Source organism: Saccostrea echinata, unplaced genomic scaffold, assembly GCF_033153115.1.
Source record: "Saccostrea echinata isolate AGI-Se365-2 ecotype Australia unplaced genomic scaffold, CSIRO_AGI_Sech_v1 ptg000043l, whole genome shotgun sequence".
Lineage (NCBI taxonomy): Eukaryota > Metazoa > Mollusca > Bivalvia > Ostreida > Ostreidae > Saccostrea > Saccostrea echinata.
Genome location: NW_026889792.1, coordinates 1722271 through 1738120, shown reverse-complemented (window position 1 = coordinate 1738120; position 15850 = coordinate 1722271). Strand labels below are relative to the sequence as shown.

Here is a 15850-nt window from a genome sequence, read left to right as displayed (position 1 = left end):
ATGAGGTTGTTGTATGACTTCTCTAAGTAGAAATTGTTGCGAAATATTTCCAGAAAAAATAGCCTTACTTGAAAGGGTGTTAAATCCGCCACTCATTAAATCAATATTAGCTTCTTTTGTAATTAAGAAGTTGGTTGGAGAATATTGTGTCTTTTTCAATCATATCAGGCCGGAATACGTTTGATTTTTTTAATAGCCTTGGTAAAATTGCCAGAGTCGGCAAAATTTAACAATTTAATTGTTTTTTGTCATCGAAAATTTGACAAATGCCAGTATAAGTATAAAATTTTACTGAGACTTCTTATGCACTCAGTAGATCAAAAGATGAGTATATCTGTCATTTTCGACATCTTGCTTAGAGGATTTTTACTTTAGATTTCAATGTAAAATAAGCGAAAATACTTTTTCACGTATTATAATGAAAATAACTGTCATACGAGACCATAAACAACCATTAAAATTGCAAATCAGTTCGTCACCACATGCGCTAATGAGGCGGAGTAAAATTAGAGCAGTGAGAGGATAGCAGAGTTTAAACTGAAACAGGGTCACGAATCTGTTTTGAAATTCATAAAAATGTACTTTGTGCTATTCGCTAGTTGTGTGTTTAAAGATGGGAGAGGGGAGTAGGGTTAAGTTTGCGTTCTTATGAGTTTTACACACCTTCCGTTAGACAGGAAAATTTTTTAAACGACACGATTTGAGAAAAATTAAAGTATATTGAAAATTGTGAAAATATATGGCAGGATAGGAAGAAAACATTGTTCCTCTGTCACATTAAAATTAATTTATGAATGATAAAGACATGACGCGTGACAGATCAGAATGTGAAACTTTTGGTCTGTAATGAATTGACAGTGATTTCTTGCGTATCAGACGACAGGGGTGTTACTTCCCGCGTTTTTTTTTCTGTCATGATGTTTGGATCCAGTGTCTGTTCTGCCTTCCTGCATGGCGATTGCTCAAAGAGAGATAAATTATTCCATGATCAAAACAGATAATTTACTTAAATTTGATTTGATGATTTATAGTGTATACACCTCGACGATAATAACTTATTTGTTAATATATTAAAGTTGTCATATTTCGGACGATGTTCAGATTCCACTGAGGACTTGTGAGAAGATGACTTATTTCTCGGTGTGGGTAATTCTCGTTAGCGTGTGCTTATCATTAGTGGTGATTTACGCTCAAGACAACATCAGCCGAAGCATACCAACACGACCAGTAGGTATGTCGGTCCATTTTAATTGTCTAATTTATGTACAGTGTACCAGTTGCAGTATACAAATTGTGTTAATTAACTTAATGCTAATGTATGTGTTCTAGTTGTAATTTTTTTTACCTTGGGCTTTCAATGCAGTTACCAGTATCTTCAATCTGATCAATTGGAGCTTAAGTGTTATAAGCTCACGTAAGCTGAAAGCTCAAGTGAACTTATCTGATCACATTTGATCTGTTCATTCGTATGTAAACTTTTCATTTTTCAACTTTTCAAGAACCACCGGGCCAATTTCAACCAAACTCTTTGGGTGAAGAACGCTCACCTGTGGCACATTCGTCCTGGTATTCTTCAGCAGATATTTTGTCTCTGTTTTTGCGAAAGTGAGGGGACATTAAATCTCATTCGTCAGTCATTCTCTCTGTCTGTCACAATACTCTAACCCGGGTCATAACTTTTGATTGAGAAAAGATAGGACTTTCATATTTCAAATGTACATTACCTTTGACAAGTACTGTGATTTTTTACCCCGTGTCATTGACCTTGAAGTTTGACCTTCTTTTCAAATACTTTAAAATTCATGGCGATAAATTTTGAGTATTTGTTTGTTTATTGTATAACGTCCCTCTCGAGCATTTTTCACTCATATGGAGTCTGCACCACTTGCCGGTGGAGAGCTGCAAATTTTGACCTATATTCGGCACTTAGGGCCATTGAGCAGAGAGGGATCTTTTTTGTGCCAGTACCTACTGCGACACGGGACCTCGGTTTATTCGGTCTCATCCGAAGAACCGGTCTACACGTCCAACAGTGGGATTCGAAACTGCGACGTAAGGAAAGCTCTAACCACTGCGCCACGCGGCCGACTATTTTTGAAAGAGCAAATAGGATGTTCGTATTTGACATTTATATTACCTGTGGCAAAACATTTTGAAATATACCATGACCTTGGCTTCGACCTTCATTTCAAAAATTATAGCATTAGGGATACTTTTTGAATTAAAAAAGATAGGGCATCCATATTTGGCATGTTGATTACCTGAGGACATACTTTTTTTTACCTAAAAAGTATGATTTTTGACCATGGCCTTGAAGTTTGACCTACTTTTCAAAAAGATTAACATTGGTGATAACTTTTGAATGAAAGAAGAAGGGCATCAATATTTGACATGTATATTAATTGTAACCATATCTTTGAGAATTGAGAATGTACTATGTTTTTTACCTATTCATCTTGACGTTTAATCTTTGTGTTTAGTACTTCTCAAAAGCTGGAACTTGGTAATAAAGTATGACTGAGAGAAAATAGTCCTTTCATATTTGACATGTACATGACATGTGACAACCCTTTTAGATGATAGTATGACTAATCATATACTATCTTTTCTTGAAAAGAGTTTTGAAGTTTAATCGCCTAGTGTTGCCACACCCTACCCTCAGGGGTCATGATCTGAACAAACGTGAATCTACCCTACCTGAGGATGCTTCCTCGTAGGATGCTTGCCCGATCATGAAAGGAGCACACGACGGGTGTGACCGGCCGAGAGGGAATGCTTACTTCTCCATGGTACCTGATCCCACCACTTCTGATGTTTTTAGAGGTCCATGTTTGCTTTTTGAGTTTGACAACTTATCTAAAAAATCACTTATAAATATGATTCAAAATCTTACATTTCTATTAAATCACATCATTAAAAGTTGGTATACACACACACACACACACCCCCTCACACGTATATATATATATATATATATATATATATATATATATATATATATATATATATATATATATATATGTTTGTATGTATGTATATACAAGTTGACTACATCAAGGTACATACATTTTAGGTGAATAAATTTTTTTATTTCAATCTGATCTCTCTTGAAGCTTGAGCAAATATAAAATTATTTATGGTAGGCGAATTCGTTCAACCATGGGATTTTGATTTCGATGAACCTGACACTATGGTAACTAGTACTATTAGTTATATTTGTTACTTTTTTCCAAGCGTCGCAGGATTGAATCCTAAAACGTGGAGACTTGTCCTCCAGATGATATCGTATAAACTGATGTCCATTATTCGTAGTTGAGAAGTTGATAAGTTGATTGCACGAAAATGGATCCCTCATCGCTCAATGGCCGTAAGTGCCGAATATAGGTCTAAATTAGCAGCCATCCACCACGTCCTATATGTGAAATATTATCCAAGGGACAAAAACACACGTAGAAGCAGAAAAAAATCGTTTTAATTTTACCCTAGATGAAGAGAGCTTTGTTAAATTCTTTCACAATTCTACTCTAGTTTTGGTATGTTTTGTAAATGTAAACCCCAAAAAGAACTGGTAAAAGGCTGGTTCAACTTTTAACTTAGATTGATATGAAGGTACTGAATAAGCTACAGTCTGATTTTCTATTTTGTCGACGAAGTTAGAAGCCTCCGTTCATTACTTATACAGTCTTGGCAATTACATCGTAATTTTTAATTAATTTACTTTCTTTAATGGCGCATTATCCACACGCTGATGTCAAAACGCTTCTAGACAAAGGCTTTTATTGTTAGCAATATGAGTATTTCTGTAAAAACTTATTGAGAGGCAAGACTATCGCCTAAGTATCATGAATTCTCAGGCAATGTCCAACCACAGGCACCTAATTTGTATACAGGGCACCCCTTGCTTATTTTTAACATAAGTTACCTTACTCAATTTCAGTTGAGGTAATTTTCGATCGAGATATATATATATATATATATATATATATATATATATATATATATATATATATATATATATATTAGGGATGTCAACGAATAGTCGACTATTCGACTATCAGTCGAATAGACCGACGATCGAATAATGTAACAACATTCGAATATTATTATAATTAAATGCAATAAAAGAGTGATAACGAGATGGAATCCTCATCACAAAATTGAGAAACCGTCTTTCCTCAGAGACAGTCGATAAGATAATTTTCCTCAATAAAAACGCTTGATTTTTCCATGTATGTATAGAAAGTACAGTAATTATAAGTGCTTCGATTCACTACTGCGAGAATTATTTTTTAGTAACTGCCTGTGTTGTTTTTGTAATAAATTACCCACGAATATATTGGGCTTTGTTTGTAAAATAGTGAACTGAACTTGATCTCATACCATGTACCAATTACCGTTTGTTATTTTAAGATTGCTCAAATGCAAGGAACAAATCATGGCTGTGTCATATTTTGACATTTCGATAATAATTAAAACAAATCGCTTACATTTTAAACTATTTAAGGACAATTTGATAGCCAGAGCAATCAATAATTGAATAAACAGTATCTAACTGCTTAACAATTTCAAAAGCACCTGACATGTGGATAGTGTGAGATTAACACCCCCCCCCTTCATTATTTCATAATAAGCTCAAATAAACATACTATTGGCAAATGTTACTAAAATAAAAACTGACTGCATGTACAAACCGATTTATGAATTCGATTGACGGGTAAATCACAGATTTTGGAAAATTACCGGGTAGGTTTCTTAATTTATTTCATATAATCATGCTATTCACGCGTTACGTTGCATTAATTTTGATGTTACTTTTTACATAGATTTAAGTAAAAAGGTTTTTGAGTTATAAGTACGCCATGTACCAGTGAAGTTTGAAATAAAATTTTATATTCAGAAAATGTTCCGATTATTCGACTATCGTTCGAATAATGCAATCGAATAATCGACTAAGGAAAATAAATATTTTGACATCCCTAATATATATATATATATATATATATATATATATATATATATATATATATATATATATATATATATATATATATATGCATGGGTGTGGGTGTGTCAAGAAATGGCTGTCTTTTAGGTAAAGAAACCAGAGAATCAAACGGAATTAACAATTTAGCTGGACAAGCGACCTCAAAGAGCCTACAGCAAAGAGGTACTGTTCTCAATATTTTGTTTGGACGTTAGTAAGGAAAAAATAAATTTAATGTAGAAAATCCCCAGGAATTTATTATCTGAAATTTGGAATTGCAGATATTTAAGCAGTGTGCGCAAACAAATTGTGTATGTACATGTAAGCGCGTTATGAAGATTTGTTTGCACACACTGTTGCGGTTATGAGACTACATCTTTTAAAAATAATAATTCATTTCTTATACATGTATATACATTTTTTTTTACTTCCTGCCTCGTTTGCAAATATCATTCATAAAAATTCTTATATTATCCTTCGGGTAAGTTACAATTCATGGAAGAACCATTGCAACAGCTACTACTTTTAAACTGTTCAATGTGCCCGTGAATTATGATTGATGACGTTGCACTTGAACGGCGTTCAACGTTTGTGACGTCAAATCAAAAACTTTATTCTTTTGACCTCACCTTTCGGGTTCTGGAATTTTGAATGCCGTAGCTATCCACACACGGTTTACAAGCAAAATACATTTGGAATGAGAATATATGTATATAATGACAAATACATGTTCTCATGATGAATAGCTTCGAACACGTGGACTCATTTTTATCAGCTGTAGCTTAGAAAAAAAAAGTTCAGCTCGGACATTACAAATATTTCTATGAAACTCTAGTTTGCATGCATCTAACATAACTAAACACAGTTCTCATTTTCAGAATCAAACAGAATCAGTTTTACAACTCCTCGGGTTGTTTTTCCCGACAGGCTCATTCTTCGAGGTAAGGCTTCATACATTTTCTTAACGGAAATCTCGTAGAAAGAGACAGGGACTTTATTAGTCTAATTCAGTTTACACATGGCTTCTGTTTAAGATATTTTTTATTCAGTGTTTTAACCATAATTAGCTTTATGCTTATTAGCAATTTTGACGACATTTTAAATTCATCATTCAGGTGCAGTGTAATTCAGGACATAAAAATGAAAAATACATAACAACGAACTAGAACTAAGTACAAACCTGCTACATATTAATTAATAACTGAACAGAGCGTAGTTTGTTAAAACACTAAGATTACCTCGAAGGTGTTTCCACAAAATGCTTTTTTCTGCTTGTAAGAGTGGATGTTTATGCCCCCCACCCCCCTTCGAAGAAGGTAGGGCATATTGCTTTGCTGCTGTCGGTCGGTCTGTCTGTCGGTCTACCAACAGTTTGCGTTCATTTTCTTCGCAGAGGTTACACATACTCAAATGAAATTTGTTATACAGATTTATCATAAGAATATCTAGGTCAAGTTTTGTTTTTGGTTACGATCGAGCAATTTTTGACAGAGTTATGCCCCTTGGACTTAAGAAAATTCCAATTATTTGCAGTTTCCGTTCATTTTTTTTGCAGAGGTTGCACATACTGAAATGAAATTTGGTAAACAGATTTATCATAGAAATGTCAAGGACAAGTTCTGATTTGGTTAAGATCGAGCAATTTTTGACAGATTTATGCTTCTTGGACAATTATTTGCAGTTTCCGTTCATTTTCTTTGCAGAGGTTGCACATACTGAAATGAAATTTGGTATACAGAATTATCATAAAAATATCTAGGTCAAGTTCTGTTTTGGGATCGGTCGAACAATTTTTGACAGAGTTATGTCCCTTTGACTTACAAAAATTCCAATTATTTGGGGGGGGGGGGGGGGGATTAGTGTTTCACAAACATCTCTTGTTATTTTTATGCCCCCTTATCAATGTTTTTTTTGTATGTTTGTCCGCAAAATCTTTAACCTTGGCCATAATTTTAAGCGCTTAATGCTAGGGCTCTCGCATTTCACAAGCATTTTTGTGAAAAGACCTTCTCTTGGGTACTAACATTTTTGTCCCCCGCTTTCACTGAAAGTGAGGGATATTAATTCGGTCTGTCTGTCCGTCCGTCTGTCTGTATTTCTGCCTCTTTGTAACACTTTCGTTTCCGCGCAATATCTCGAGAAGCCTTTGAGCTTTCACAATGAAATTTTATATAGCAACTCCCTATAGCCTAAAAATTTGAAGTCAAAAGGTCAAGGTCATAAATTCTGTCTGTTTAACACTTTCGTTTCCGCGCGATATCTCGAGAAGCCTTTGAGCTTTTGCAATAAAAACTTATAACAACTTACTGTGGCCTAAGGAAGATTCCTATTGATTTTGAGGTCCAAAGGTTAAGGTAGTAAATTCATACATTCTGGCTGTGTGTAACACTTTCGTTTCCGGGCGATATCTCAAGAAGCTTTTGAGCTTTTGCAAGTAAATTTTATTTCATAACTCCCTATGGCCCCTCTCAACGTGTCCCGCCCCGTTTTTTTTTTTTAGAATAAATGTCGCGTGGCACTATTTTTAGCACAGGAGCATGTGGAGAGTTATTACATATAATGCAGGTTGTCGGCGGATTTTATATTCTAATTACATCTATAAGAGCTGTTAGTAAAGGCTAAATTAAACACCAGGTGTTTTGACAATATCGAACGTGAATATAAACATGTATATGTGACCTAATGTTTACATTTAATTTGCTTTATAATTAAGAGCCACGTTGGTCTAGGGGTTTGATTCTTGCTTAGCATATGAGAGGTCCCGGGTTCAAATTCTAGAAGATACCTTTTTGTTGTTGTTGTTGTTGTTGTTGTTTTTTTTTGAAAAAGTTTTTTTTCGATTTACTAAATGATAGTATTCATTATTCAACACATGAAGTGAAGAAGTTACGACATCTGGCGTGTACAACCTTCTCAAATAATCATTACAGTGTAATAAATATTTAATATAGAAAGAATCTTCTGTACACATATTAAAGAATAAACAATCAAATCTAAATCAAATTGGCATTTTTTATTTGCTTCATTATACATGTATACATTTAACAATTCTGCAAATCCAGGATGGGGGAGGGGTCCGACCCCACCCCTAGATCTGCGCATGCTCTTCTTTTTTCCTTAAGCGGGGGACACAAAGTCTCTGAATTAGCTTGTTTACCTTAAGATCTTGACCTTGGAATTGACCTACTTTTAAACAACTTTAACCTTGGCCTTAACTTTTGAACGTTGGGTGTTAGGGGTTTCATATTTCACATCTGTATTTCTTGCGACAAGGCCTTCCATTGGGTACCAACATCTTTGACCTGGACCTCGGAATTTTACATACTTTTGAAAAATTCCAACATTGGATATAACTTACTTTTGAACGGTTAGTGTTATGGCTATCATATTGCAGACTATCCTTTTCCAGACCATTGAGTACCAACAATTTTTCTTGACCTTGGAGTATGACCTACGTTTAAAAAACCTTTACCCCTGTCTATAAATTTTGAACGGTTGGTGCTAGAGCTCTCATATTTCACATGTGTATTCCTTGTAACAAGACATTCTTTTTGACACCAACACTTTTGACTTTTGTGTTTGACCTACTTTTTGAAAGTTAACCTTGGCCATAAGCTTTGAACGATTGCTGATAGTGCTTTCATGTATATCACGTGTATTCCGTGTGACAAGATCTTCGCTTGGGTACATGTACCAATATCTTTGACCTCATGACTTTGAGCTTGGACAATGTCTTACTTTTGAAAAACTTTAATCTTGACCATAAAAGGGCAGCTACTCCTCTGAAACCGCTCAACAGAATATCTTGAAACTTTGTAGTTCATGTGGACATAATGTGTAGATGTGCAAATTTGCAAAAAATTCTTACTCATTTTTTTCTGGGCGTTATGCCCTTTTTAGTCCCCTACCGGTGAAACCGGAGGGGAGTATAAGTTTCCTCTGAGTCTGTCGGTCTGTCTGTCCCTCTGTCTGTCTGTCAGTCTGTACCACTTGGTTTTCCGCCCTTTTTTCTAAACGCTTGGAGATATTGAGCTGATTTTTTATATTTGAGTGTATCTTGATGAGTTACAGATCAAGTTTGCATTTCGTTTCGCTCTATTGATTTTTGACGGAATTATGACCTTTTCAATTTTTAAGGGTTTTCCGCGATTTTTTTCTAAACGCTTGGAGATATTGAGCTGATTTTTGGTATGTGAGTGTATCTTGATGAGTTACAGATCAAGTTTGCATTTCGTTTCGCTTCAATGATTTTCGACGGAATTATGGCATTTTCAATTTTTAATGGGAACCAGATTACACTTGCCGGTAGGGGACTAGTATTGCCAAATCAATACTCTCAGAATGCTTGAAATTAGAATTTTGTCTTTCTTCAGAACTATTCCGAAACCACTGAACAGCATTTCGTGAAACTTTGTAGTGAATAAGAACATATGTACATTGCATTTTCAAAGGAATTTTCAGAAAAAAAAATCTCGGAGTTATGCCTCATTTGAACTTATAAGCTTGTTTGTTTTAAGTCCCTCTGAGAATTTTCACTCATATTGAGACGACGCCACTTACCGGTGGAGGGCTGCAAATTTGGGCCTGTACTCTGCACTTCCGGCCTTTAGCAGTGATGGAACTTTTTCCGGCCAGCACATACTGCGACACGGGACCTCGGTTTTCGCGGTCTTATCCGAAGAACGGTATTCAAGACCCGCAGTGGGATTCGAACCCGCGACTAGGGATCAACTCTTTAGAGCAAACCCTCAACCAATACGCCACGCGAGCGACGAGAAGTTTGGGTAAAATGTGCCATTTTGTGCAACTTGTGTGAAACTGTTAAGCACGTGTATCCTGATTTTAAATGATGAAGAGAAGTTTTTTTTTCTTGTTAAAATGTTTTATTCAGTGTATGTTTTATTCAGTGTTCCTCTGCATATTATTCAATGAGGGGCTGGCCCTCATCAGTGCATGCAGACATTTAAATGAAATGCCAATATTAATTATCAATTGACCAATATTTTGAAATAATTTCAAATTAATTTTAATGTCGCATTATTAATACAACTTATCTGCATTTTCTGATGGCTCGTTCATTTTAGGTCTCTATTTTAAAAGCGAATCTGACAATTACTAGGAACAGTGTAATTTTGTTGTGAGTTATGACCACTGGTAAAATTACGAGGTAGCTGTACTTAACTGTACTTAAGAATTATTGTTAACTCCTCTGACTTAGTCAAACAAGAAAATTTTAATTAAAACAAGTACAGTTTCAGAACTAGCGGAGTTGCCCTTAATTTTCAATATGAAACTCCTAACAATTTTTGTTCTTGTACTTTCTGCAGACTGCGATGCACTCGGATGCAAACTTGAAACCGAATTTTTATGTTCTCATCTTTCTGTTGACAACTAAATAAGCATTTCTTCATTCAAATTCATTTTTCCAAATGAAAATATACTTTCTCTATTCAAGAGAGTTAGTCTGTTTATATATAAACGTTCCCTTTAATAGTTCCTTGTGTGAGATACACTGGTAAAATGTTCATATGTACAACACTGCAGAACACTATCACAAGCTAAAATAATTATTTATCTTATTTTTCTATTTTAAAGATTTTGTAGTGCGGTGTGTGGCAACGCACTTCGATAAAAAATGCGCACTTTGAAATTTTTTTTTCAAAGTGTGTTAAGCGTGTACATCAACAGTTTTTACCATGGAGACACTTAACGCACTTTAAAAAAATTGTTAAAAAAAAAAAACAAAAACAAAACAAAACAAAAATTCTGGACTTCTAGGTCTTAGTAATAGACAGTATTAGTTTGTTATACATGTAGTTCTTTCGAAAACTGATGAATTAATCTATCCTCATCAAGAACGAGTAGAAGACAGGTAGAAGGTTCTTCAGTTCAACTATTTATCTTTCCTAACCATATATATGTATTAACATATCTTGAATGAGATTGATATTTTCAATATTTTAGTTTACGTAAATTAGATGAAAAAATTGAGATAAACTCTCCTAAAAAAAATAATAACTCAAAGGTCATGTCACTGATCTAAACAACAACAGCCAACTGACTATACTTTGGCCAAAGAAGCTTTACAAAATCAAATGCAATACAAATTTAAAAAAAATTGTATAAAATGCATAGATAATTTTTTCATACCTCTTAATACTAATCAAATAACTGTAGAAAAGGCCATCATATTGAACGAGAATAAACAATTTTTGTCATACTTCTAAATACTTATCAAATTACTATAAAAAGCCCATCATATTGTGCGGGGAAATTATTTTCAGTGGAAATCATAATTGCTCCCTTTTCCCTAAGAAAATGCGATGCTTCAAGTCCTACACCTACCGAACTTATTACAGACTGGATAAAATTTAAAAAAAAAACGAAATTGTGCTATTAAACAATCATTCCTCCATTATTTCTGTAAGACCGATTTCCGTTTTATAACATTTTCGAGAACCTTTGTGAACAAGATTATTCCTAAAAATCTTTTAAACGTCCGGATCTCAGATCCGGAAGTAACGTCATCACCGAAAAGTTAACCAACCAGATTCAAATAATTTTTTATCATGCCTAAAATTTGCAAGAATATTGACTAGGCCATGCACGTTCTTTTTCAAAGTCTGTTAATATGGTCGATATTAACGCACTTATGTCGCCTGAGTCACTCAGGTGACCTATTGCTATCCTTTATTGTCGGTCGTTAACTTTTAAACATTTTCATCTTCTCCTCATAAACTGCTGAACCAATTTCAATCAATTTTGGCATATAGCATCTATGGGGAAGGGGAACAAAAATTGTGAATTTCATGGTCCCTGCCCCCTGGGCCTGAAGGATGTGGCTAAAACCACCAAAATTAATGCAATCTTTAAAAATCTTCTTCTTTACTCCAGGACATCAAGCAGTCAAACTGTTCGCATGATTGTAACAAGCATTGATCCCTCTACCAAAATTGTGAAATTCATGGCCCCAGGGTCAGGGGTTCTGGTGCTAGGGCGAGGCTATATAGATCATACAGTGAAAGTGCATTATTACTTTGAAAATCTGCTCTTCTTCTGGGTATTAAACAAGCAATCTAAGTACATAGTTATGATAAGGAAGGGTGCCTCTTCCAAAATTGTGAATTTTGTGCCCCCCCCCCCCCTGCATTGGTCGGGAGTTCTATTGATTATATAGTGAAAATGCATTAATTCTTTGAAAATCTTCTCTGCTCCTGGATATGATTTAAACTAACTAAATATTAGACAAGCAATCTACGTACATAGTTATGATGATCAAGAATGTCTCTTCCAAAATATTGTGAATTTCAGGGCCCCAGGGTCAGGGGTTCTAGTGTTAGGGCGGGACTCTTTTGATTATATAGTGAAAATGCATTAATTCTTTAAAAATCTCCTTCTGTTTCTGCTCCTGGGTATTATTTAAACAAAGTACATTGATATGATAAGCAAATGAAGTAGATTTACGTCTCCACCCCATCCCCCCTTTTTTGTAAAAACTTGAAAAATAAAAATTTCATTATTCACGTTTAATGTGAGACCTGTTATGCTATGTTATGGATATTGTACTTGAGATGCTCTTATTTCATTTCCGCCAAGGATAAAAGCAGCGAATATGCACATTTTACTGATAAATTGATTGGGGGGGGGGGGGGTAAAAATTCATAGGTACTTGGGTCTTGATTTATAAAGATGTATGTACCTTATTGATATGTAAAAAAAATGTACTTCACTTTTTTAACATACCAATAAGGTACATACATATTTATAAACCAAGATCCAAGTACCATCTGTAAAAATTAGCTTTTAACGCCTTATGAATAGGCCGAGTATTTGATACAAAATACTGTTTTCAGAAAAAAACTTAAATGTATCGATTAAAGCACAAAATTTCACAGCTTTAAATGTATTTGAACAATAACTTATTCATTAATTTTCTATTTTCATGTAAGCAAGTTTATTACGAAGTACAAATTGTACTTCGGGTTTGTTGCCACGATGCTCTCAGTAAGGAAAATAGATATACAAATTTTACCGATAAATTTATTAGGAAAACCTACAACATATATTTAATAGTCTTTCGATGTATAAATATATTCACAACTTACAGTGTTATCTATGATTTACCATTATTTCAATGACCATTGACACAAAAGTTGTTTTTTTTATGTAGCTATAATCGCCTCGTTTTCATTTTTAACATCGGACTCGATGCTATATGATGTTCTAGAAGCTTCCGTCAATAGTAAGATCGGTGAATGACGAAAATAATTTGCACATTTCCCTTTTTAATCGGTTATCACAAATTATTTTTTTTATATCATTTAAATCAAGTTTTGATTGAATAAATCACTAATGACGTTTTTGGAAATAAATAAATGATTGCTTGTTGTCAGTTAATTGCAAAATTTATTAATTTATAAGTATAGATGATTTGAAAAAATAGAATACAAAATCGCACATTTTTCTTGGGGGGGGGGGGGGGGGTTAACATTGTTGTATATGTGAAATTCGTTGTAAAAGTAAAGGAAAAGAAGGAATGTGCATTCCGTAAGACTGAAATGACACGAAGCTTCATTATTAATGTAGAACAGTGGAATGTACGTTCGTACAACACTGCAACGACCTATTTATTCATAGGGTCGAGCGAGCAATTAATCTTGCGTTAATTGCCTTTTTTGTCTGCAGAATGGAATTATTTTACAATTGTGCAAATGATTATTAATCATAAAGAGGAAACTTGTGGGTTTGGTCATGTTTAAGTCACTTCAAGTCACTTCGTTTAAATAAAACTGTCAATGAGTATAAGGTGAATTGAAGCGTAAGTTTGAGAATTCCATTTTACGGGATTTCAAAAAATAATAAGTTGATTTAAACATATTTTATTTAATATAATCAATCAAATTGGACACAAGTTTTTCCTCTCCAGTACAAATAAAATGAGCTATAACTGCACGTGATGTACAGATTACGAATGTACAGAAATATATTTAGAGAGCAAGGAAGAGAGAAAACAGAGTGTAGAGAACAGGGGAGGGAAGAGGATTGTAGAAGATAGGAATAGTTACGCTTATAATTCTTAAAAATAGTCGAATAAAGAAATAAAAATTACTTGGTCCTTGTTAATTAAAACATATAAGTATGTTGCTATTTGTAAGCTACATGTATTTAAAAGTAATAAAAAAACAACATCTAAAATTAAACATACACTATACTACTAAAGGGAGTTATTTTCCTTCAAACAGCTTTGTTAATCACGTATTTTTGTCGATTACACCTGCGTTTTTGAAATTTTTTGGAAATTTATTGATCACTCAAACATTTGCAAAGCGTAGAAGTAATTTTGTGTGTGTGTGTATGTATTTTCACATTTTTTTTTTGTTTTGCCTGCTCTTTTTTCAAATAGTAATTTTCCATAAGATCATTATTAGATTTTTTTTTTTTTTTTTTTACAGAAAAAGACGAAAACGGTTGGCGAACAAAAGACAGGGTAGCGGCCATATTGTGCTGGTACTGCACCAGAACTTGGTCTCCACAGTACTGCATCACCATATGCCAACGCCATTGGCTTAGATGATATTGAGGACACGTTTTCTTTTCCTCTTCACTAGAACCCTTAGGGTAACGCCATTTCTACTGTGATTATTTATTAACGTTTGAAGAATGCACCGTTCATGACTCATAACCATACTTTGTTTTTCTTTTTATAAACATATTGCTTAAAGATTGTTAAGTTTATAATAAAGATATAAATACACACTCTGGTTGTCATATATACGTCTTACATGTCCACATTTTAAATTAATTAGAGGACTCCCAAAGACACATGTTTGTTGGGGAAGGCCCTGCATGCTCTGCATATTTGTTTTTGTTCTGTCTCAGAGTTGTCAATCATTGCGATGTCCTGACCACACGTTTTGTATATTTTTATTAAATCCGTTAAAAAAAAAAGAAAAAAAGAATCTTCCTGACGGACGAACAAGGCGGTAGACAGGAGTATTTTTAAGGAAATATTTGTTCCTGATTTAGGTTATCTTCTCCATGCATTTAAAACTGTTTCGTAGCAAAACTCAACTTATAACACGTACTTGACGCTACATCCAACCTTTTAAAATCTTTCTTTGCTTGTCAAAATGTACTCGATATAGCCCAGTGAACTCTAGATTGAAGACACCTGAGAATCTGCCAAATCATTTTCAAATTTTCATGTTTTACTGACTATAGATGTTAAGGGCCAACCAATAAGTAGCGTTAATTGCCAACGATAAGTTTATTTATTTATGTAGTAATATTCCGCTATCATCTGCATATGGTGTTTGTATCTCCCATCTTACTCGTTACTCAAAAGCACACTCTGAGTACGATCAATTTTTAGAGCTATATATGGCGTAACTGAGCTAAAAAAAATAATAATACGAGATTGAATGTAGATATACATATGTACATGTTAAATGTTATTTATGTTCAAATTTAAATTTTCACCGATTTTGAACGTGAATAACCTCAAGTTTCTGTAGTTAAAAAAATGACTCAATTTGTCTGCTATTTAATGTGGACTCGGTAAGTAGATCAGTTGTCGTTTTAAATTCTTGATATCTTTGCAACGCGATTGATTTAAATTGTGCAATTTACAGAAAAGTTCTATCTTTATATAAAGTAATAAAACAAATAGAAAGATCTTTTTAGTTTTGGTTATCTGAACTTATCAAAAGTACGCCATATATGGTTTTAAACCGAGGTACCCTACTGACATAAGTCGATGTTACAGGGATTTCAACAACCATGTTTAAAGTCATCAATTCTTTATAAATTATATAATGTCAGTAAATTTTTATGGTCGTTATAATAACCTTGTTAGCAAATATAACC

The 15850-nt window shown here is 34.0% G+C and overlaps 1 protein-coding gene across 1 annotated transcript; it reads left to right on the top strand.

Annotated features, from left to right (window-relative positions):
* Positions 1 to 912: 912 nt before the first annotated feature.
* On the top strand, positions 913 to 14725 carry LOC133201270 (uncharacterized). The gene is made up of 4 exons (XM_061337066.1): positions 913 to 1231; positions 5093 to 5167; positions 5863 to 5925; positions 14437 to 14725. Exons 1-4 carry the CDS (start codon positions 1126 to 1128, stop codon positions 14556 to 14558), a joined length of 366 nt encoding a protein of 121 aa, XP_061193050.1. The 5' UTR covers positions 913 to 1125; the 3' UTR covers positions 14559 to 14725.
* The last annotated feature ends 1125 nt before the right edge of the window (positions 14726 to 15850 follow it).